This window comes from Falco rusticolus, chromosome 1 (assembly GCF_015220075.1).
Source record: "Falco rusticolus isolate bFalRus1 chromosome 1, bFalRus1.pri, whole genome shotgun sequence".
Classification (NCBI taxonomy): domain Eukaryota; kingdom Metazoa; phylum Chordata; class Aves; order Falconiformes; family Falconidae; genus Falco; species Falco rusticolus.
Window position 1 is genome coordinate 87,037,981 of NC_051187.1, and position 23,800 is coordinate 87,061,780.

The 23,800-nt window shown below is 47.8% G+C and overlaps 2 protein-coding genes across 2 annotated transcripts in view; one reads left to right on the plus strand and one right to left on the minus strand.

The window, feature by feature from the left end:
• ATRN (attractin) overlaps positions 1 to 5,729 on the plus strand; it is a 157,292-nt gene extending 151,563 nt beyond the window's left edge. The window contains exon 29 of the mRNA XM_037387983.1: positions 128 to 5,729. Within this exon, the coding sequence (XP_037243880.1) occupies positions 128 to 252 (125 nt within the window). The 3' untranslated portion in view covers positions 253 to 5,729. The remainder of the gene's footprint in view (positions 1 to 127) is intronic.
• Positions 5,730 to 10,459: 4,730 nt separating this feature from the next.
• Positions 10,460 to 23,800, minus strand: part of GFRA4 (GDNF family receptor alpha 4) — a 76,134-nt gene continuing 62,793 nt past the window's right edge. Inside the window, exons 4-8 of the mRNA XM_037388023.1 lie at positions 21,906 to 22,251; positions 18,192 to 18,301; positions 17,332 to 17,466; positions 16,914 to 17,071; positions 10,460 to 14,833 (exon numbers count right to left, since the gene is read on the minus strand). Of these exons, the coding sequence (XP_037243920.1) occupies positions 14,687 to 14,833; positions 16,914 to 17,071; positions 17,332 to 17,466; positions 18,192 to 18,301; positions 21,906 to 22,251 (896 nt within the window). The 3' untranslated portion in view covers positions 10,460 to 14,686. The remainder of the gene's footprint in view (positions 14,834 to 16,913; positions 17,072 to 17,331; positions 17,467 to 18,191; positions 18,302 to 21,905; positions 22,252 to 23,800) is intronic.

Below are 23,800 nucleotides of genomic sequence, written 5' to 3' on the forward strand. Positions count from 1 at the left end.
TCTTTTTTCTTTTTTTTTTTTTTTTAAGTAGAACTCGGAAAATGATATTCATTTTGTGGCTTGGAGGGTTTTTCTCAGCCGTGGCAGAAGGATTTGTTTCTGTGACTGTTTTGTTTTGTTGCCTCAGGTCTTGCAGTGGCCAGTGCACTGGTGGACATTTCACAACAGATGCCAATTGCCTACAAAGAGAAATCGGGTGCAATACGAAATCGGAAACAGCAGCCCCCTGCACAGCCAGGAACCTGTATTTGATGCATGGACATCAGAAACTGTATACGGTTTTAAACAAAACAGAAAAGTAATACCTAGGAGGAGGAGGAGAAAGATTTCCAAGTTGTGTCACAAGAGACTAGAAGCACTCAGAAAAACACAGCTTCCTTGAATCCAACTTTTTCTCCCATCTACGTGATAGTTGGCTTTATTTGACAACTGCTCCACTTAAGTTTTACTGACACGTGGCTTCCGATTGCTCCTTTGTTTTCTTCAAGTTTAAAGTAAAATAATTTTATTGCAGGTCCAGTAACATCCGATCGTCACCATTCATGGTCAGTGTAAATAGAACAGTAGTCCAATATGAATGACACTCAGGTTTATACATGGAAAGTGCTTTGTAGTTCATGTATTTATCAAACTGTACAAAAAGAAAAAGATGCAGTGTTTACAGGTGTCAGCTCTCAACACATAAACACTACTATTAATCTTCAAAGCATCTTCATCCTTTGTTTTCATTTAATATTCTATTCCCTCATTATTTCAGTGGGACTCTCTTCCAGATACAGCATTTTTGTAGTCATCATGGTCCAGAACATCAGGAATGCAAAAGCTGGGATGGTTTAAAGGTTGATGTCGCGTGTTGCTCAGACCGCATGCAATACCTGGAGAAGCTGAATGTGGCTTTTGAAGGACTCAGTGTTTACATAGTCTTAAACTGCTTGGAGTACACCACACACAAGTGCCTAGACTTGAACAGATCTAGGGAGTGAGGAGACTGCTGCACACGTTGCTTTTTAACATAATTGTATTCCTTTTAAATATACATATACACACACGTATATATAGTCACCCAAGGCAATCTGTGTTCTTTGTAATATATCATGTGCAGTCAGGGGAAAATGGCATTTTCCTGACCAACAAACTGCTCAACCAGATGGAAATATCTGGAGGGAAAGTAAAGTTTCAGTATCTCATCAGAAAACTCCTGGTTTCACCAGCGCTTTTAATAGAAGCATTTTGTGTTCCAGGTCAGATACGTTATGTTTCTTCTGATTTTTCTCTTCTCGTTTGGCCCCTTTCTCTCCCCCTTCCCTCCTGGCTTTCTTCTGGATGAGAGCTGAGCTGTGCTGGGGCTCAGAGGCATCACTCCTCAGCAGTAGGATTTGCTCCATCTCCTTACAGGGTACAAAAAGCAACACTTCAGGTGCCAGATCATTTGAGGATGAAGTAAAAAACGAACTTTAAATAAAAAGCAAGCAGGGCAGCTTTTTTTGGCCACAGGTTTGAGTTCTACGTGATCAGTTACTGGTATTTCCTGTTGTGGTTGAACTCTCATAGGTGTTGAAGAAGGTGGCTTGTTGGTGAAAGGAAGGGACATGGGAACAGCAGAGAGAAGGCTCAGCTTTTGGAGGATGTATCAAACCATCTAAAGTGCTCTGATTAGTTGGGCTTATGTTTTGAGGTTCAAGGTTGAACTTAGCCCATCAGTCCATGCATGCTAGTGCCCCATGTCTCCCGTGGTTCTGGACTGTGGTGCGGCGCTGGCGCCATGCGAAGTTGTGGTGTTGAAGCTGGTAGGAAGGTGTTCCATGAAGGTGTCAAATGAGGCGTGTAATTGTTGCCTAATCCCAGTCAGCGCGGGTTCATTCAGGTCACTGAGTCGCTGGTTTCTGATGAGGACGTCTAGTGCTCATGAAAACGGGGAAGTACCAGATCAAGGGCAGTGAAGGAAAGTGCTCTTGACTCATCTGGCCAGGTAGCACCCTTCGCCAAAACGAAACCCAAGTAACTGCGTCTGGTTTTGTGCGTGTTTTGGTGATCGATCACATATCAGCCACTCATTTTGGTTGTGTTGGGGGTTTTTGTTTGGGTTTTTTTTTTTTCTTTTTTAACCATGTATTTTGAAGAAGCTTTTCAGAGCATGGTGGGATCGCAATAAAGATGTGCATTGCTGTACGTGTCCAGAGAGCAGTGATGGGGGACAGCCTGCCGGTTTAAAGACCGTGGTGGATTATAATGTTGATTTAACGTGTCATTTAACAAATACAACAGGACTGCAGAAAAAATACTGTGGAAAACAATGCATTTTTGAGATATATATATATATATATATATACACACACACGTGTGTGTGTGTGTGTGTGTATATATATATATATGAAAAATGCATCTGTTTCTGAACTAGAAGTTTAAATGCCCTCTGGGGAAAAGAAATTATGGGAGGGAAAGGGGTGAGCTTTGTCTTTTAGAATGAAGTGGGTTAGGCAATTTAAGTTTTAACTGATGCACAGATTACCTCAGACAGATTCATCTCCTGAAAATACTTTCTAACTTCCTGTGTGTATAGGGCTAACCTAAACTAGAGAAATAATACTGGACTAAGATCCCTCCCCCGTTATTACTTTACATGTTTTCAGTCATGGTGCACATCCTCAGCGTTGAGAGATGTCATCATCTTGCTTCTCCAACACTTCTTTGGGAGGAGAACTGCCAGCCCAGTTTGAGAAGGCTCTTGTGCTTAAGTCTCCATATTCAGGACAGCACTTAAGCAGGTGCTTAAAGTTGTTGCTTAGGTTTTCCTGAACAGAAACAGCTTTCAGAACAGTAGGCCTGGAGGGGTGATACATTTTTACATTAACAAAAAGGCATAAATGTGTTTTTTGGGGTTGTTTTTTTCCCCGCCCCAGAGAGCTGAGTTGTCTGGTCTCAAAAGCTTACTTGGGAGTGTGCCCACAGGTGTAGCCACAAAGTTAGGTGTTGGGTATTGGAAAGACAAGCAAAAATGATCAAATTTTGAGGTTTAGCAGAACCAAAAAAATGTAAATAGAGGAACAAGACTTATTTATATAAATAAAATGAAACAGCTCCTTTAGGATGTAGCTCTGCTCTGCATCTTATCTCCATACTGATGAGGGAAAAAGAGAAGTCTCATACATATCTCTGCTGCAAACAGTTTCATCCCAACGGAAAGGTAAAATAGAGATGAAGGTGGGAATGGATGGGGGAAAGAAGAGTTGCCGTGATTTATCACCAGGCCATTATCAGCAGTGAAGGATTTGGGGGTTTATTTCTTTTGGAGCTGGGGGGGAGGGGGGGGAAAGAGCGACCTTATTTCATGGGAGAATCTGTAAATAAATTAAAAATAACACTGATTTTGCACTTGTACATAAACTATACAGTAGCGTGCAGAACATTGAAAGATTTAAAGTGTATATAAACCAGAAAAAATATTGAATGTATTTTTGATGCATTTTAAATGATGTATGAGTTTTGTCTTAATAACTTCTTCATATGATGAGTATTAGATAACTTTCCAGAGCTTTAAAGAAACATCAAATTATATTCGTGATATCTTGCAATATAAAGCAGGGAGGCATAACTTGACTTTTATGTATTCAAATGCATTTCACTTAAATGTATAAGCAACGTAAAATACGGCTCTTCCATTTGAAAAGGGAAAAAAACCAATGCTTGAAGACAAGTAATAAATGTACTTAAAGTAGTCGTTACCTGGAGGATTAAGTCAGCAGTTTAAGCCTCTACTATTAAGATTGTGCCAGTGATTTCCATTCAAAATCACTATTTTCAAGCGTTTATAACAGTCTGAAATTCAGCGTTCAAGGTCTCAACCCTCAGAACATTTTTATTCTTTGAGAGTAGCTTTTAAAAAAAAAGAGTTAATACTAAGTCAGAAGTGTTTTAGCCCTTTTATTCTGGAAAACAATGGTGCCATTGGATCTCCAGATAACATACTTCTTTTTCTGTCGCTGTTTTCCACTTTTTTTTAACCCAGCATTTTCACTGGACTGTTGTAGCATGAGTGACGGGAGACCCTGCTGTGGTATGGGTCAGTATGTTGGATGCAAGAAGATTTGTGCAACAGCTTTTGAGTTATTGCCACTCTCCCTGGGCTTAAAATGCACTGTATTTAAATTGCCAAAATAAAGCTATACATGATGGGGTAATGCCTGTGATTAGCATAAAGTCATAGCGTATAATGTACCAAAATTCGATGATATGGTACCATAAAAGCATGACAGCCTCTGTTGGCAGATGCACACTTCCTTAGGGGTAGTTTGTATACTAAATATTGCTCAGAAACATCACTTTCTCTGCAGTAAATGCTTACCAAAATACATAGTCACTGGGTTTATAGTATGGTTTTAAAATGGCAGCTCAGCTTGCTTGTCCCTAAATAAGCTGAAATGAGGTTTTGATGAAAGACCCTCACTCGAGAGGCTGAAATAAAACTTTAGGCGTTTCCCATAACCTGCTGAAAGTCCAGTGCCACAAAAACGAGGCTGATTCTCCCACCTTAACTGCTCCCCATGTTAGAAGCTGCCTTTTCTTTTCTGTGAGACCCTGAGTTAGGGACAGAGCAGCAGCTGCATCTCTGAGCCCGTAAAACCCCTCTCCCTGCAAACGGGGATTTGCCGGCACTGAGCTTGCGAGAAAGCCACGAGTGGACCCTGCGTGCCAGGAGCGACTTAAACTCATCCATCCAACTCACAGTAAGCTGCCGATGTCTCCTCTTTTCTTCTTTTCTTTTTATCTTTGTTTGGGAATACCGTAGGGGAAGGGGAGGGAGGGGGGTGGGTTTTCAGATCCTCCGGAGCTGAGCTGCAAGGGCAGGTTGGGAGAGGGAGTCGTGCGGGATTGCAGTGGGAAGGTGCATGCGCGAGCGCTGGGGTTTGGGAGCAAAAGGGAGTGGGGTAGGTGTGTGTTTCTCCGTTTTGGACGTGGTGGTGGCTGTTTGAGTCAAATTCATGCAGATTCTGTTGATAGCTGCTTAAATTAGAGGAGTTTCCCATGCTAGGAATACTACAATAAGGTGTATATGCTGTTTTTTTCTGCTTCTGCGTCAGGGCAGGTTTTGTTCAGTCTGTTATTTAGTTCTAACACTACACAGAGACTATTTTTGTGCGTCTTCCAGGTACTATAGGTCTTTAGACATTTCCTCTACATCTATCATTGATTCTACAAACCTCACCAGAAGAAAGAAAAAAAAAAAAATAATTGTGGAGGAGTGTAACATATGTCAGTCCATTATTTTATTTTTTTTAAAAAAAAAAAGCAAAAAGAACATAAAAAGAGAGTTTTATATTACTCTGAAATTTGTGCACAAAAAGTGTTCTTTACGCTAAGATCCTTGAATTAATTGTAGTCTGGATTTTTTTTTTTCTTCTGTAATTATTTACGATTATCTGTGTTCAGACTTGAGCTTAGTTTGTTAATATGTATAATTTAGCATTTATTGCATTCATATGTAAATACAAGCAAGTATTGTAAACTATTTCATTGCTGGGGATTGTGGGTGTTATACATACACACATTTAGGACTGCAGTTTTTGGTATAATTTTTTGTATTGTAAAATAACAGCTAATTTAAAGCAGGAACGAGAAAATTATTGGGAGGTCTGTGCATTTTAAATACAAATGTGAAGTACATGTACATAAACAAAAGTAAATAATGCAAATCTTTCCTCTGAAATAAAAAGTAGATGATCTGGTTAAAATGTCTCTCCCCACACACAAACTTTTTCAGCCTTTTTTTCCCCTCTTTCTTAAAATAGGGGGAAGAAATAACTCGCAATGTTTTTAAAGACTTTGGGCTGGGCTGAGGGTGAGTTTCTGCCACAGTGCTGGTGGGTCTCAAGGTGTTTGTGTCTCCCTGTGTCCACCCTGTGCTAGGTGCTGAATTTATGAGGAGGGAAGGAGGGATGAGCTCTCCACAAACCCCGGGGGTGGCCGCTGTGTCTGCACACTGCCTTGCAATCCCCCCGACCCCTCCCCTTGCCCCCATCTTCCCTAAGGTGCCTTAGGGAAGCGCTTGGTCCCTGATCTCCACAGCTGTTTCTGAAGGGTGGTGGAAGGGAGGGAGCATCTTAGAGGTCTCCAAGTCTTCAGCATGGAGATAAAGGGGCTTATCCTCCATGCAGGTCATCTGGAATGGTCAGGGCTGAAGAGGGAATTGATTTGCTCCAACCTCCTCAGCACTGGGGTCGTCAACCATGACAGAACTGGTCCTTCTCTGGTTTGGCAACTCTACTGCTGTCCCAAAGCTCAGGGCTTCTGCATTTGGGGTTTAAATACACCCAAGAGCAGTAAGAGATCTCAGCCCCGTCCCTTTCTTACTCTTCATTTTCCCACTAAACTGCTCATTCCTTTGAATCCAAAGAGGAAAAAATCTGACATCCCTGGAGACTTTTATCACCAAAGAATTTCACTAATGATTTTGCAACCTTACCAAATGTCGGTGCCAGCTGGTGTTGCAATGCACACAAAAGCTAGGAGAGCGAAGTCGGAGGTGACCTCTCATCTCCCACCCCTTGAAAGCCCGCGTGCAGCATGCCACAGCATCCAGAAACGGATTCCTGCCGAGACGCAATCCGTTGTTCTCCATTTATTTTTATGTCGCTCTTCAGCTTTGAAATTAAGCACTGCTGAGATGAAGCAGAGTTGAACCTGGCATTTATGAGCCATGAAGGTTTCAGTCACCGCCGTCTCCAAAGACCATTGTGCTACTTCATCCCATAGCATTAAACTTGGATGCAGAAGTCCAATTCTCAGAAATTGCTGCCGAGCAGAGCGAAGCATGCCAGCCTGAAAGCACAGCGTGGTGTGTCCAGACTTGAAATGAAGTGGGGAGGGGGTAGTGGTTTTAAAGCTAGTTGAAGCTCATTTTGGACAGCAGGATAAAACGTAGAGGTAAGGGGCCATATTTCATCCCTGCTCTGTTTTTTCTTGTAGCAAAGAAAAAAGGTTTGTGGGGAAGGAATAGAAGAGAGTATGGAGGCTCTCCAAGGCTCTGCGTACGTCTGGGACAATGCTCTTTGCTGTCACCTGTCATTAATGCACGCAGCTGGGTAAGGAGCCACAGAGGAGTTTGCCATGCAGCTTTTCTTCCTACAAGGTTTAAGTATCAATCATCTGCAGACAGAGGCGGGGTAGTTTAAAGTCTTTTTACAATGCAACCGATTTAAGTCGACCACCTGACAGAAAGCCTGGGCTGGAGACTGGGTGGTGTTCCTCCTTGCTCAAGCAAAAGGTGGGGTTTGGGACAACTCATGGCTGGCTTACATGCCACGGGTTAGTAGTAAAATCATCTATTGGTATGGCGAAAGCACCAGCGTTTGCTTTTTTGCCCCGTTAAGGGGAAAAGAGGAGAAGACAGAGGTGTACAAATGAGCCAGAGCTCCATAGCTAACACAGCCTACCATGCAGGCAAAAACAATTTGCAGAGGTTCTTCTGTTTCTCTCGGGTTTTTTGGTTTCTGAACTAATTAAGTAGCAACAAAGCAGGGGATGGAGTGACAAAATGAAAACTCAGGGACATTTTCAAAGGCATAAGATAAAGTAGGTGGAAGGAGATCTTTTAATAAGATGGGACCTGCTGATGAGTTTACAGGCTGGTGGTGGTACTTCAACCAGCAGTTAGAGGTGGGCTGAGCTCCCAGCCTTCCCCATTGCAGGGGTGGCTGGAACAGCAAGACCTCCCCAAACTGCACCTGCAACACAGATAGCACCAACACCTTTCCAGTCATCACCCTACGGCCAACAGCGAGGACAGGTCCATGATGACCTTGGAGGGCTGTTTTCTCCCTGGTGACTTCAGAGACTTGTTGACAAGCTCAGGTTTAGGGATCTGCACTAGGGATGCCTCAGGGGAGGTAAAATCTCTCCCCTCAGGGGGAAAAAACAATAAAATTAAAAGGCAAGTTCAAACAACCTTGAGATGGCAATTGGACCCTTCCTCCTCCCTCTACTTCTCTGTGTTCCCAGGTCCCCAGTCAGAGCTTGTGCATTTCCCAGGAGCCACATCTGCAGGGGATTTAGCCAAAACACTGTCAAAAGTGCCCTTGGCCACTCTAGCTGTAACAGGGAGGATATCATGCTCCTCTGTTGCCCTGCTGCTGGCCAGAAGCCCGGGACACAGCTCCACAAGCCCACAGACTGCAGGACTAGGGCTGATTCTGCTCTCACTCCACTGGTGGTGACCAGCAATGCCATGGGAGGGTGGGATTTAATTTCTCCTGGTCCTCATGCTGACCCCTGAATTTAATTTGGAAGCAGAGGTTTAGCAAGCAGGTCTGGATTGCGACAGCTGGTTGTGAAGCATCATCGTGATGGGGAATTAAAGCAGAGCATGGAGATAACTCTGAGGGCCACATTTCTCCATCCGTCCCACTGGCAGCTCCCTGACTGCTTTATCAGCTCTGCTTTCCAATCCGCAGCCACAACGTGCCTTCGACAGCGTGACTGGCAGTATTTTCATTGACACATTCCCTGGGATCCCTGCTCCCGCCAGAAATAATTTCCACGTCTCCTTAGAAAGAAAAAAAAAAAAAACAAACAAAAAAAACCAAAAAAGTGCTTTGAACATTTTTCATGTCAAAGCTAATTCTGCAAATTCTGCAGCACTTCCCTTTGGCTAACATCCACCGTTCCTGCACTCTGTGCAGTAAGACAACATTTTAACAACCAAAGCGAGATGCATCCACCCCATGAGCACATCAGCACCGTTTGCATGGAGATAACGGATGGCAAACTGTTGTTTCTGCTTTAAACGTCCCCTCGCAGCAGCTGTACATCAGCTGCAGGATTTCATTTGTGCTGTGGCTGCAGTTGTTGGTCCCACCAGGTCCCCTCTGCTGAGGGAGCCCCCCGAACCTCCAGAGATGCCCCAGGTTTTTCTCTGTTCGGGGGGCTACGGAGGCTGTAGGACCTTCTCTCTGGGAACTGGGGGAAATCACTTCACTTGCTCCTGCTCCAGCATTTTGTCCCTGGCTGGAGGGGGGAGTGGGGCTCAGTTCTGTTGTGGGCACAGCCACAGCCCCCTGAAACTCTCCCTGAACCCAGGGATGTGATAGAAGTGGGGGTCAGGCAAAGCCCCTTCTGGCTATTAGTGGTGCTCCTGCTCCAAAATCTCTTCACCCTAAATTTTAGGGTGATTTCCAGGCTCACTTGAAGCCAGTTGCTATGACCCAGAGTGGGGATGCCTCAACCAGCCCCATTCTTCACCCCATATCGATGAAACCAGCACACAGAGGCAAGGAGAAACCCTGCAACCATGGGAGTCCCAATCTCTCCTTCAAGGCCAGGTCCCCCTAAACCCCAGCAGCTGCTGGCACCCTGCTATCAATGTCTGGCCCTGGACCACCCCCCCTCCCCAGCTTTTCAGGTGCTGACCTTGGTTGAGCCGCCTGCCAAGGTGCAGGGTAAATACATCAGGCCTGCAAGGTTTTCACAGCACGTTTTGGGTTCGACCAGCTGGAACTTTCCCAGGAAGTTTTCTTTGAGTCTGCAAAACCCCAGCCACCGAAACAGCCTGCACATTGTGGGGAGGGAAATGGCTTTGATGAGAGCCCCGAGTCTGGCCCTGACCCTGGGGCTTTGCTACCCCACTGTATCCCCAGCTGCTTCATCCATGGGTGAAGACAAACATGGGGAGGAAAAAGTACAACGTTTCTAGGTTTGACCTTGAACTCACTTCGTGTTTAGGAACCAACTTGAATTTCACTCACCATTTTTGTATGAATTTTTTATACATTTGTTTTCTAGAATTTTTTTTCTACCCAAAATTGGCAAGAAAACATTCAATTTGCCTGTAATCAATTTTCCCTGTGATTTTTTTTTGTTTTTAAAGTTGCCAGAAATAACTCACAGATGTTTGTGGCATGAACAGAAGTCTCCCTGGCTGGCATGAACCACCACCCACCCCCCTCCTCCATCTTCACTCCTCCTGTTGCCTGTGGGAGGGTGCAGCACCAGCCGCCCCCAGGTATTTCCACCCTCCTGGGTGGCATCTCAGCATTAGTGGCTCCATGTACCTCTAACTGCAGGTGCAATTGTTCCCGTCCCTGCTACATCCTGCAATGCCTCCCTCCTCCCGTGCTGGCACCAACTTTGAGCTAAATCTTCACCAATTCGCTCCCAAATCTTTGTGTGCGCCACCCCTGCACACAGCACAAGCAGCCTCAGGGCTCGTGTGGGTCTGTGTCCCCTTCCCAGGTGGCACTGACATCTCTCCATCTCGGCAGAATTGGGTTTTCACCTGCTGCCCTTCCTTGCTGGGAGACACCAGATCAGAGCTGTGTTTCCAGCCCGAGCACGGGGTACCTGAACCCCACCGCTCTGCCAGCTCCCCAAAACTTCCCCCTATTTCATCCAGCTGTCCTCATGGCACAGGACCAGTGAGCCTGCACGTGCGGACACAAAGAGTCTGGAATCGCAGATAGGAGCAAGAAGGTCAGGAAAATGCATGTGTGCTTTATTCATGGATATGTTTGAATATTGACATGTACAGAAGAGATAAGTACAAGTTATACCCCAGTAGTACAGGCAGGCACCAAGCCGCCTCCCCGAGGTGCATGCGTGCACACATGCGCACGCAGCCTTTAGCATCACCCTGCGCCCCACGTGGTTATTGCTCCAGCACTGGCACCCTGCCGCAGTGTCCCCCGCCCTGCTCACGCTCTTGCTTTGACAACGATGAGATGTTTGTACATACACAATATTGCACAGGCTTCCAGAACTGCCAAACCACTGGGAATGGTGCTGAGCAGCAAAAAAAATAGAGTTCGGTGGCTACAGAAAGTCTGGCTGGATCTTTTTTTCTTTTTTCCCTTTTTTTTTTTTTTTTATATATATTATTATTATTTTCTCCCATGACTTTTCTTTGTGCTTATGAAAGTCCCCAGGTATGGAGTAATTCCTAAAACAAAATGGTCTCCCTTTCTCTCTCCTGGCTCTCTCAGTCCTTTGCTTTTACAAGCAGCTGCTGTGAATTTGGGGGTTAGTCAAGAGACTTAAAAATGAAGGTCCGTGGTTCACTTCACAGAGTTCAACAGAGATGAAATTTCATCCAAAAAAATGTCTGACTTTTCACAAGGGAAAAGAAATGGCCTGTGCACACAGGTGTTTGCAAGTGGGGAGGAATGTGATCGGGCTTCCTTCCTCCAAAAGGGCTGCTCAAAAGGCATCCTTTTTTTGCAAAGTTTGATTTGTGAGCAGGCTTGGAAGGAGAATTGACATCGAATATTGGCAAAAAGGGGGAAATGATCAGGAAGAAGTCATGCAGGTTTGGGGATTATTATTATTATTTTAAAAAAAAAATCGGTGTAATATGGCTGCCCATCCCAACACCCGGCTCTTTACTGCTGGGTGAGGGGCTCATCACTCTGCGCCTCACTCATTCCCTGTTTTGAAGCATCCCCAGAGCACGGGGAACCGCCGGGAGTGCAGGACCTGGCCTGGGACAGTGCCTGAAGAACGCTGTGTCCAACCGCACAGGACGAAGGCTGAGGGTAGGGGGTGCATTTTCAGACCTGTAACCTCAGCTCCTCAGATGCTTTTGAGGTGCTTCAACCAAGAGCACAGGGAGGAACCCCCTCTAGCAGATGCCCGTTTGCACTACCTCACTGCAGTTTGTGCAGGATCCCGGCAGACTGTTGCTGTGGTTTTCGAGCTGCTCATGCAATGCATCTGTGATATGATCCATGGTAGCTGGCTGTCACCTCCTGCAGCCTCAGGGTACTTTTAGCTGTTGGTCTACCATCCTTCCAAAACTGAGGGCTTGAGAAGGCACTGCAATGGGAATCAAGGATCTTGTTGGCCTGTGATGCTTAGAGACAACTAACATCCTAAGGAGTCTTTAAAGCAAGGTATAAATCCGGGGGAGATGGTGATGTCTTTTACTGAAACTGTTAAAAATCATTTAAGCTAAATCTGCCAGAGAGTGTAAACAGACCATTGGTCCTGCTGTGGGACATGGTAATGGACCAAGCAACCTCTGGAGGTCTCCTTCATCCCTGCTAGTCTACAGGTAGGATTCTCCATGTCTGTTTTCCACAGCATACCAGTCCTAAGGGAGAGCTGAAGTGGGGTTGCCGGTCACGCTGCCCACATAGAAAAAGTCTGCCTCTGCTGGCTGCCAACCAGAGAAGGAAACAGCAGAGCGGCATTTCAACATCACCGCCAGCAAGTTATGAGACAGAGGCATGGAGCCATGAGAGATTGTGGGAGTGAGTACTCCTGGAAAGCAGCTGACACCTGCATGCTCATCCTACGCAGAGGCTCAGCCCACGTGAGGTGAAAGGCTGACGGAGACAGGCTTGTCAGGGCCAGATGTGTGGAAGAGCTAGATGTGACTACAGGGCTTGAAAGGAAAGCGGCAGCAGAAGGCAATTCACAGCATGACCTCATGATGGGGAGGTAGTTCCTTGCCTTTGGAGGGCTGAGCATCAGGGTTTCATTGCCTCTCTCACCTGTGGCCCAGAGGACATTAGTTTTGTGGAGTCGCAGCTAGGACTTGTGTCACTTGGTGCACAGATGGCTCCGCTGTCTCTCAGAGGACACCAGTGTCCTGGATAAAGGGGAGATGTTCACAGCAACTCAATGCACGGCTACAGCACTTTGAAGGGAGGCAAGGGGCTTTCCTGCCTGTAGTACTACCTCCCTGCCTGCTTTTCTGATCTGGGTGAGCCTCTTGGCAGTGAAGATCTCACCTGCAAATTTCAATTTGGGGTGTGACTTGGCACCCTGCACACAAGACTTGGATCCTGTCATGTTCCTTTGCACCGCCCTGGATTAGGACAACCAGGTGCTACAGCCCCGAGGACCTCGAGGAGCAGAACTTTGGATAGGATGCAGCCAGGAGGATTTCTGTGCATGTCTTACATGTCCACAGGTGTTCAACTGAAAACAAGAATGATTTCATATTGGACCAGAACCCAAGAAAGTTGCTGCAGTTTTTCAGAAGAATCTGAAGCAATAAGCAACAGAAGATGTTCTGCAGGGAATGGGAATAAAAAGCCTTGGACTGCTGCGTCAGCTGCTGCAAAGCCTTCCTGTGGATCCAAAAGGTAAGGAACTAGTAGTGTTCCTTGGAGGAACACAAACCAAGGAATAAATGGGCTGCGGCAAAGCCCAGGCCTAAATACTCAGGAATGTGGAGTTATTCCTGTGCCTCCCATGGTGGTCAGCCTGGGGAAGGATTTATCCTGGGAAACCTTCTCACCCTTCTTTACTATCTTCTTTCTTGGCTTGAGCTAACGAGGGGTTCCACCCCCCAAGAAGGCACTGGGAATCCTCAGCTCGCCTCCTCAAGTGAAGACCCCCAAATGCTCAGGTAGTCCCAGAGACCAGAGAGATGTTTGTCCTCACTCTCCAGCTGGGGCTCTGCTTGCAGCTCGGTAGAATAGGTCGCTTCACCAGCATTTGCTTAAATGATGTCTCAGCTGAGTAGACAGGACTTGGCAGGAGGCAATGCCCTTCACACGCTAACCCAGGCACAAGCGATTGCCTCTGCCAGCTCTTCAGGATGGAGCAATCCACTTCCTACCCATGACACGACTTTTGACCTGGCCTTTCCACAAACTGGCTGGATATTTATGTCCCCAGGGTGGTGGCTAGGAAACCTCTTCTATTCTGTCTCTCCCTAGGAAAACTAAAGAAACCCCCTGACCGAAGACCCTCTGCGTCTCCATGCACAGGTAGCACATGAGGATGAGTTGAATTGGGCTCGCATTGAGTCCTGCCTGTGTGCTCACACATTCATCCTTCATGGAGAAAGGTTAAGCCTGGAGCGGGACAACATTGGCCTCTGGTTGTTTGGATGTAACAAAAAACCACCTACCCCAAACACTTCACGGGACCAGTGAATAGAGCTGCTAGGGTTGGGACATGAAGCCAGCCAGCCATAAACATAACACAACACACGTGTTTCTTCCTGAACACCATCAACACATGACATGTTTCTCTAAAAAGGAGAGGCTGAGGGGTAGGCGACAGCTTGGAGATGCATGCTGGTTGCACACTGGCCATGGTTTCAAGCAGGTGGATAATCCCCGCCAGCCAGTTTGTAGCGTGGTTGCTTGGTTCACACCAGAGGTGCTTCAGGATCCTCTCCTCTGAACAAAACCAACAACCTTCTGACTGGTGTTCTGGTTTCTTCAGTCTGAACCAGGTGGGCTGCCCTTCAGGTCCTGAGCAACCCTGGAGGCAGTCTCAGCTCCACAGCACTTTATGTGTCCTGTCAAGAGCCCCCCAACATGAGTCAGGGCTTCAGGAAACCTCCTGACCACTCATCCATCAAAAGTCTTTCCCCGCTTGTCTGGGGCAGGCAAAAGCATTTCTTTTCAGCTCTCATTTCCTGGCTCAGCTCTCTCCTTCACTTTATCCAAGGTAATTGTCCATGGCTCTGACCCCATCCACAGAGAGCTGGAGAGACAACCACCAAGCTGTGGGGTGGAAAGGTGGCCAGGACCAAGAATGAGCTGGTTGTCAATGATGCTGATTGTATAAAATCAAATAAATTGGCAGACTGATGAGGAGGAGGAAGGGATGCCCACATGCTCACCTCTCCTTCCCATCCCCTCCCTCCTTCCCTCCCTCCCCCAAAAGAGTTACTGTTCTGGTTGTTTTTGTAAAGAAACCAACACAGAGTCTCTGCCTGCCGTGCGCCTGCCCTGCTTCACATCATGAGGAGGCTCAGCACGGCAAGAGCAAGGAGAAGCCACATCTGCAGCGGAGAGGCTGCCCAGTGGGAAGAATCTGCTGGGCTGGAGGTCCCTGATGACAGACGAGTGGAGCCCTGCAGAAGCCTCTCCTCTCCAGCCACCTGCAAGAGAAAGAAGGCAGCATGGGGTGAGCGGTGCGGTCATCCCCCACATTGGTCCCTCTGAGAATTTAGGGCTTGAGGGCTGTGCAGCCTTGCTATGTGTGTGCATGGGCGGAGGAAGCCAGGGTTGGTCTCAGCACCCCAGCAATCTCAGGGGTCAGCCCAGCTCTGTGGGAGATGAGGGTGAAGGTGGGGTTAGCACCATGGAATAAGCAGGGTCACCTCGTGGGCAGAGCACTGGGTGTGCAGCCCACAGGTGTGGACACTGGTTGGAGGTCTTCGTGTGACGTGGCTGCCTGGATGCCCGCTCTGGTCAATGGAGATCCACTGCTGGCCAGCAGCTCAACCTGGTGGCCTCTTCAGGCAGAGATGTCCCCTGGGTATTGAATACATCTCCATGGGGCTGGTAGACATTTCACCAAGCAGTGGCTGGGAGCCAAGTGGCTTACTTCAAAATCCAGTGCATGTGTTTGTGTGACTGACTCCCACTCTGGGTGCCTATCCCTTGCAGACAACTGCACCCTTCTCCTTTTCTGTAAGGGGACATCTGTGGTCAAAAACTTGCTTTACTAGAGACCTTTATTCGCATTAGCTGATAACTGAGATAATTTAAAGCCAACTGCTATGAAGATGGCAAGCAGGTGGACTGAGTCCATTGTAGCTTTCCTCCTCAAGTCCAGGGGCACCAAACTCCTTGAACAGGCTCTGGATTTGAAGTTGAGCCCAAAGTGAAGACCCAGCTCCCCGGTTTCTCTTGCAGGGTCAGCAGGGACCATGCTCCAGCAGCACTCACACCTCAGCAGAGGAATATGCTGCTGCCATGCGGAGGCTGGCGATGTGGTACAACCACCCCTTCCTGCAGTTGCTTTCTCCAGCTTCCCGCTTGTTGGTGGCCACAGCAGTTGGCTACCTGGGCTGGACTGTCAGTTGTAAGGGAGGTTCACAGCTTCACCACCACTTATAAAGTTCTCAGTGCAAGGTCAGGACTTCAGGCCACCACTAAGGTCTGGGGAACACCAGCTAGAAGCAAACCCTCCAGGTCTCCTGGGTGCAAAGTTTATGGCCCAATGAAAGTGTGCCTGTGCTCTGTGTGGCCACCAATGCCCTGAAAAGCAGCAAGGGAAGCTGAGGCCACATGTCTGTGCCTCCCAACCTGCTGCTCTGTGAAAAGAGAGCAGAGTGAGATGAGTTGGGTGTTTTCCCAGCCGAAGAAACAGGAAAGAGGCTTAAAAAAAAAAAAAAGAAAAAAAAAGAAAAAAAAAAAGAGGATGTGCATGAAAGCTCTCTGAAGGCTTCAACTAACCCAGTGAAAAGCCCATGCTCAGTCCTTGGAATCTACTTAACTGACAGCTTTTGTTACCTGACCATCGAGCAAATCAGGGTCACTGTTAATTATTCAGTAGTAAAATAATCCAGTCTGAAAATTACTCTGGTGGTTGGCAAATCAAGGTCATTTCTTTTTATTTAGAAATAAAATATTTAATGCCTAGTACTTCCATCATCAGTAAATTAATCTGTTATTTGTTTTAAAATAACTTTAATATTATTTTGATACTAAATTTGCTGATGACTAGAACCTTTGACCTGAAATTTTCCCATGCTTAGCAAGCCTTAGTCAGTCAAACCTCTGCATTATGACCTCCAGGATCCTCATCTAAGAGGGGAGGAACCTGTGCCCCAGGCAGCTGAAATGCTTGTTGGAAGCTGTGCAGTTGCCCTGCAGGAGGGTGAGGAGCCAAACCAGTGGTCCTGGCTCCTCTTCTACACTCCTGAAAAGCCCATGGATTTTCCATGGCTTCTAAAAAAACCTGTATCTCTCTCTAGCACCCATGAAAGAAAAGAGAAAGTGACCAACAAGCAGGAGGGCAGAGCTGGGGGATGTAGCCCTGTGCTTGATGTTGGGGACAGTTATGTCAGGGCATGAAGAGGGTGAATCAGGAACTCCAGGAGCTGGAAGGAAGGTTGGATGTCTGCACGTAGCTGAAGTGACACAGATGGAAGAGCGAGCTAGGTGAGGAGGGAGCAGAGGAGGTATAGACATGGCCAAGCATCTTTTAGGGCCAGGTCAGCCCTCTCCTACCTTGGTGGGCTGGAGGTGCTCAAAGATGTTCTCTCTGAGGGTTGCCACAGCTCTGTTGGCATTTCGCTCCTGCTTGTACATCTGTGTGGTGGGGGGGATGGATGGGGACACAGCCGCATTTAGGTAGGTCCCATTGCCAAAGGCCAGAATGGCATTTCCTTTTTGTGGGAAAGATGGAAAAAAGTGTTGTCAGGGCAATGTTTCCAAGGGAAAGCACACACATCCCCTTCTCCAGGCTAGTGGGACTACATCACTCAGATGTGTCTGAGGGTCTTCAGAGCTCCTTTGCTGGAAGCACAGGGAGCCGGACACCTACAGGCTCTTGAGGACCAGGGCATCTTCATACCCTCATTCACAAGAAGCCTCACTAGCTTGTGGGTGATGCTGCCGGAGCACCGATGTGCCAGGCGATACTTACGGAGACAGATATTGTTGGTGAAGAGATGCAGAAAGCTCTCACACTCTTCCTGCCGGTTGCCGCTGGCATTGCACGTGCACCAGGGAGCTATGCTGGACGTTGAGTTGTCAATGTAGTTGGGTGTGATGGGGCTACCTGCCAGGAAGGATGGAGAAGTGTTACCACCAGGCTGGTACTTCGAGGGATGATTATTTCCCTCCTTGCTGCTCTCTTGGCTTGCTCTGCTTATAGCCTCAGCTGAGCCCCTCCATGATGGCAGCACAAGAAAACGCCTCAAGTGCTGGTGTCACCAGTCTGCTTTGCTCCCAGGGAGGAGGAAAGAGGCAGCCACAACCCTTTTGTTCACCACACAACCAACAAAGCCTTCAGACAATTAAAATGTGTTATTAGTTCACGGAATGGGCAGCTCCTTGGAACTCAGGTTCCCTAATAACATTAAAAAACTGCATGTGAACGTGCATAAGGGTTCCACATTGTCACTGAAAAAAGCCAAACAATCTCTAGAACAGTCACGGACAACAAAGGAAGGATTAAATCAGAATGAAATCTTGATCCAAATAGCTGTCCGTCTATCCCATCCATCAGGATGGACCAAGTCCAACAGCCATTGGTGCTTCTCTGTATGCATTTGAAGTAACTGCTGCCAGCTGGGTCTCTGCAGCATCTGACAACCCAAGCTGACATCCTCTGAAGTCAGCAAGGTGGCAGTGGGTGGCAATTTCCAGTAGCATCACTGCTGATGGCATCAGGGACAGGGCAGATAGATGGGCCATCCCAGGGTATTTTCCCCTGAAAGATGTTTCCCACCCAGAGGAGGATTTCCTACCCAAAGAGTGGGAGAGACCAGCCAAAGGACGCACCTATGATCCCTGTGTAGGCCAGCAGACAGGCAGCATAGCTGTCCCTCCGGCAGCCGCTGGCAGCCTGCAGGGACGGCTGGCAATTGAACTGGAACTCTGCATAGCGCGACCTGATGAAGTGAAAGCACAAAATGGGACAGGTTAGCACAGATATTCAGGGCAAAAAGGGACATAACAGCACACTGGTGGTGTTTGCAGAAGGGAACACATTGGCAAAATCCTTTGCTGCTGCAGGTGCTGCTAAACCAGCTTAAATGGATGTCATCGCATACTCTCCTGCCCTGCCCCCTCCCCAATGAACCCCGGAGCAAGTTTTATCACTCTGAGATGAGACAGAAATAGGGGCTGCAGATGATGTTTTACATACCTCCTCTGGGAGCGCGAGAAAGGTCCAGTCTTGGAAAAAAATGTTTTTCTTGTGTGTGAAGCTGGTTTTCAAGGGAAGAGCTGTTGCAGGCAGTGAGGGGATTCATTCTGTATTGCCATTATCCATCTCTTAGGTAATAACTCCCTTTAGAGACTTAAGCCTTCATTTTTAGGCTGATTTGCTGAAAGAGAGAGTCACTCTGGTCCAGTTTCTCTCTCTTCAAAGACTATGTTCTAGATGTAGCTAAGGCCATCCTCAGATTAAGGAAAATGCCCAAAGCCTTAGATGTGAAATGCTTTACCCACCATTAGGGATGCTGCTGTCACAGCACCATCAAAACCAGCCGGCTGCAACAAGGCTTTTACCATCCCATACCAGGTTAACTTCAATCAGTAGTTCCCGTGCCTTGCCCCAGCACGGCCACCAATTCCCACAACGTTTCAAAAGGTTCATCTACTGTCCGTGCTGTTTCTTCATCCTCTTCAGGCCAGTCCACCCTGCTTCTTGTCTCTGCTGTATCCCTTCTCTGGGCTCCTCTTCTTCCAGCCTCTCCTCATCCAGGCCCCCTACTTCTCCCAGGGCCTCTCCTTGTCTCTCTTACACACAGGGCATTCTCTCTTTCCTCCCTCTACTTCTTCTAGGTCTCTTTTCATCCAATACTTCTCTTCCATACCCCTTAGAGCTATTTAACTACTTTGCAGGAACCAACCACAGCTGCACGTTACCCACGTCAGCCAACCCACTGCCCCTGAAGCAAGCCCACAGCTGTATATCATCGACGTTAATTCTTCTATAATCCCTCTGCATGCTGCTACATCCTTTTCTGCAGGCACCCATTCCCAGGAGAAAGTTGGACTCTTTGGAGTCTGTGGAGCAAGAAGCATATGCCATACAGCTCCGACTACAGACCACTGTGCCTCAGTTTTCACTTCACCTAGGTCAAAGCGCCAAACCACTTAGCACAAAGCAGCTTTGAGTCACACACCGGGCTTGCTGGGACTGTTCGGGCCACGCAGGGAAGGAGGTGCATCGTTCAGACTGATTGCTCTTTGCTTGTGGTTCTCCAGCTGGCTTGGTTGGATAAACTCTAAATCATGCTGTTAAACAGATATTTGCCATCTAATTCCTTAGGGATGAGTCTGTTGCTGGCACACGGGCATCTGGTGGTGTTTGGACATTGTGGGATATCTAAGACATCCACATGGGGTTTTCAGGTAGGGCATAGGAACTTCTGGAAGTCCAGATCCATCTAAACAGGCATCCCGTGGCCAGGTGAGAAGGCATCTCACATGGCATTTGAACTGCTTAGGAAATTCAAGTGAGCACTAACACTGGCAACGCTTGAAGGCAGGGCCCTTTAGATGACAACCTGCAGTGTCTGAACCCTGGGCTGAGAACCTCAAATGTTTGCCCTGCATGGGCAATCTCAGAAAAACTGAGCATGTTGCTCCTCCCAGACAGCCCCTCTCTTCCAGACAATTTGTCGGCACTCCTGGTCAGTCAGCACTCTGACTTGCACCTTCCTGCCCACGTCTCTCCTCCTCTCCAATCTTCTCCTTCTCTTCTTTGTTCCCAGGTTTTCCCCATACCAACCCCTTTCTCCTGTGCCACAGCCAGGCAAACTCTTGCCCAAATTTTTGCTGCATGATTTAGGGGAGGGAGGTACTGATTGCAGGCTTTGTATTACTCAAATATTTTGTATTATTCAAATTAGTAAAGCCCACCCCTCCAAGCTGGGACATTCTAGGGATTACAGCTGTGATGAAGCTACAGGAGGACTAAGCAGTGCAGGCAGGGTGAGCCCTGGAGCATTTCACTTAATTTCTTGAAAGTGTCATGATTTGTTTCTGGCTCTTCTTGTGGTTTCTGCACCGCTAGCTTTGACCAGGTCACACATCAACCCCTTGCTCCCACCATGTCTCTAGGGGATGTTTTATATTATATATTCAGAGACCAAGGAACCAGATAATTAACAGCTGTGCTGCTTGCAGGAAATGGTTTCCAGCCTCCTGGGAAGAAACACTCTCCCCTTTGAACCTCCTCTTCCCTGCTGGGCCCACTTGTCTTCTTAGGGAGAGGGCAGTACCTGTCCATTTCTCATTCCCTGAGCACCTGGGGGAAATCTGAGCAAGAGCTGGTGTGCCTCGGGGCCTTTGCATCTCAGATGTCTGGCTCAGTTGCTCGCTTCATCCATGTTTCTGGGATGCAGAGGGGTGAAGGTGTTAGTACCGGTCCATCCTTCTAAGAAGATCCTACTGCTCTCGCCTCTCTTTGTGAAAAGACAGAATTTTTTAATGGTAATTTCAAGATGACATGCAGGTAGGGGATGGCTGTTGGAAGTTCAGCTCAGGAAGTCCCAAAGCCCACAACAATTAGAGACTGGGACAGTACTGGGAAATGTGTCCTATGCTTGCTTTTGTGCTGTTCTCCAGCTGTCAGCTTGTGGCCGAAGCTGCACACAGGACATTGGGCTGAGACCACTAGGTTTGGTGCAGTCTGGCTGCTCTTACAGGCTTACATCTCATACCGACAAATGGACTCCACTCCTGAGAGCTGCATGTGGATTAACCTTCCAGAATAGCAAAAGACTTTCTGAGAAATAGAAGGGTGACAATAGTACAGCTGAGGGAAAACCACTTAAGGGGTATGCCTGTGAGTGTGCACATGGGGATGGGTCTGTGCGCATGTGCATGCATGGGGCTTTAATGGAAACAGAGGAGCAAACCGCCCTGGCCCCATACTATTGGGGTCGATCTCAAGTGACAACCATGACTCTGAGACTCCTACTGAACTCACCAGAACATCCAGCCTTGCAGCAGAAGGGTATATAATTTTTTGTATGTAATTAATTTTTCTAAAAAAAAACAGAAAAAAAAAAAAGGAAGCCATGGTTTTAAGGTATGTACAAGTGCCTGTGACTGTTAGGATGGCTTGGTTTCTGCTGTAGGATGCTCTGGGTTAGGGAAGATAGACAGTGAGGAGACAGTGGCTGCAAGCATCCCACACCACATCCCTACTTAGTTTGCACCTTCCTGGAACTATTTCCATAGCAAATCTTTCTTTAGGACTAAAGCAAAAAACCCACAGAAAAGGTCTAAAAAACTCCAGCGCAAACATATCAGATCTTCTCCTGTCTGTTAATGCCTTCTGTATAGAGTATGGGACAAGGACACGGGTGATGGGAAGGAGTTCAGGCAATGGCCTGATGTGGTGAGATAGGTGCCTCCAGACAGGATACTTCACATGAGTGCATTGGCTTTGGACTTCAGGCTGTCACCAGTGGTGAACCCCTAGGCTTGGCCAAGGGACATCTCTTCATGTTGGCCACCCCGGTGCGCAAACATTACCTGCAGACGTAGTTTTCCCGGCAGGAGTCCAGAGGCGCCAGGCAGTTGGGCTTCTCCTTGGACTCGTAGGAGCAGGCAGGAACGATGGTCTGCCGCCGGCGTTCGGCACAGGCTGTGTCATCGCAGGGGCAGAAGAGCAGCTCATGGGTGTACTCTGGCGGCACACGGTCGAAGAACTTGCGCAGAGCCTTGTGGCACTTGGAGCGGTTGCAGGTGTCGGCCCGGGCCAGGCGTCGGATGCAGAAGGAGACGTACTCCGTCCGCAGCCGCTGGCACATCTCGTCCACGTTGCAAGCTTTAGCGGCATCCAGGCACCGGTTCACCTGGGTCACCTCGTTCTCGGACCCTGTGGGGTGGTGGAAGCTGGTGATGGGGTTTTGCACTGACCTCCCCACCAGCAGCAGCACTTTATGCCAGGTCCTTCATCCCCATCCTGCTCCCATCCATGGCCACCTCGGTGAGACCACCACCTGCTCTGGGAAGGCAGTGGCCAGGGTGAAGGCCACATTTGCTCTCTGTGTCCTGAAAGGACCAAATCTGCTTTCCCTACTCACCTTTCCCGAGAGGTGCCATGGCCACACAACAAATCTCACACCCCAGAGCCTGCTCCATCGAGCTCCTATGTTTAACAAAATGAAGCTTTGCTCTACCCTGGGCATCTCGTAACACTTTACCTATGTGAATTAACCAACTTGAGGCCTGGGAAGACTGTAACCATTAGAATGGCCCTGACTGGATCCACCGGTGTGATGGGACCTCTTCTAATGGACCTTCTTTTTCCAAAATATGGCTCAAGATCAAGCACTGAGTCGGTGGCAAAGCTGGATCTCCTGCTCTGTGGGCAGTCTGCACTAGCCCTTGCACCCCAAACTTTCTGCCCGGTGCAACAAGTTTCCGCAGACCTCCGGAGAGTCAAGTCTGGCTTTGGCAGCAGCTGTGCTGCATTCATCCCAGGACCTTGCCAGCTAAGTGAGAGTTGTTTGAGGCTCAGAGCACCACAACAGTGCTCTGACTTCTCCCATCCAGCCCAGCACTGCCCAGGTCCCAAGCAGCAACAGCACCTTCACAGGATGGGGATCAGAGCTACCGTCCAACCTGATGCCCCTGGGACCTTGATGCTGCCCACATGTGAGCTCATGAGGGTCTCTCCTCACACACTTTGCAAGGTTACCCCTTTGCTGGCTTCAGCTAAATTGCTCTGCATTTCCACCCTTTTAAACAAGAGGAGAAAGAAAGTCCCAAATCAGCAGTTGGGGTGGGAGAGCAGGGGTGTGCTGGGGGGGTGCAGGGAAGGTGGAGGAAAACCTGCAGCAGGAGGAACAATCAGGAAAATAAAGCAAAAACCGCAGTGAGGGATGAGAAACACACTGCTTCGGTGGGCAAATAGAGGTCTCAGGAGTTTGCATGCCAATGTTCTTCTGTGCAAATGTGGGGAATAGGTAAGAGGGAAAGGTATTTGTCTAACACCGGTTTTAGAGCTCCTTCAGAGATGGATGGGGCTGTTTTATAGAAGGGGGAAATGCTACAGAGTCCCTGGTGGGAGTCAGTCAAGACTTTAGGCTCTGTCTGATCGGACTGATGAGGGTATGTCAAGCATGAGAGAGAAAATGAATCTGGAACCATTTTTCACTTCTCTGAATTAAGCCCATGACCTGAAGCACACTAGAAAGACTTTCTCCCCAGCAGAGAAGGATTTTTTCACAGAGGAAAAATCCCCAGAATGATAAATTTCCAACGTAGAGTCAAGCCCTGTCTTTGGCTTGGAGTTAAAACCAACCAGTCACTGCTGACAAGTGTTAAAACATTGACAAGCTCTCTGAGCACTTCAGAACTGGCTGCCCCCCTTCATTTCCACTGACATTATCAGATGCTCCTTGTCCAAGCATTTATTTTTC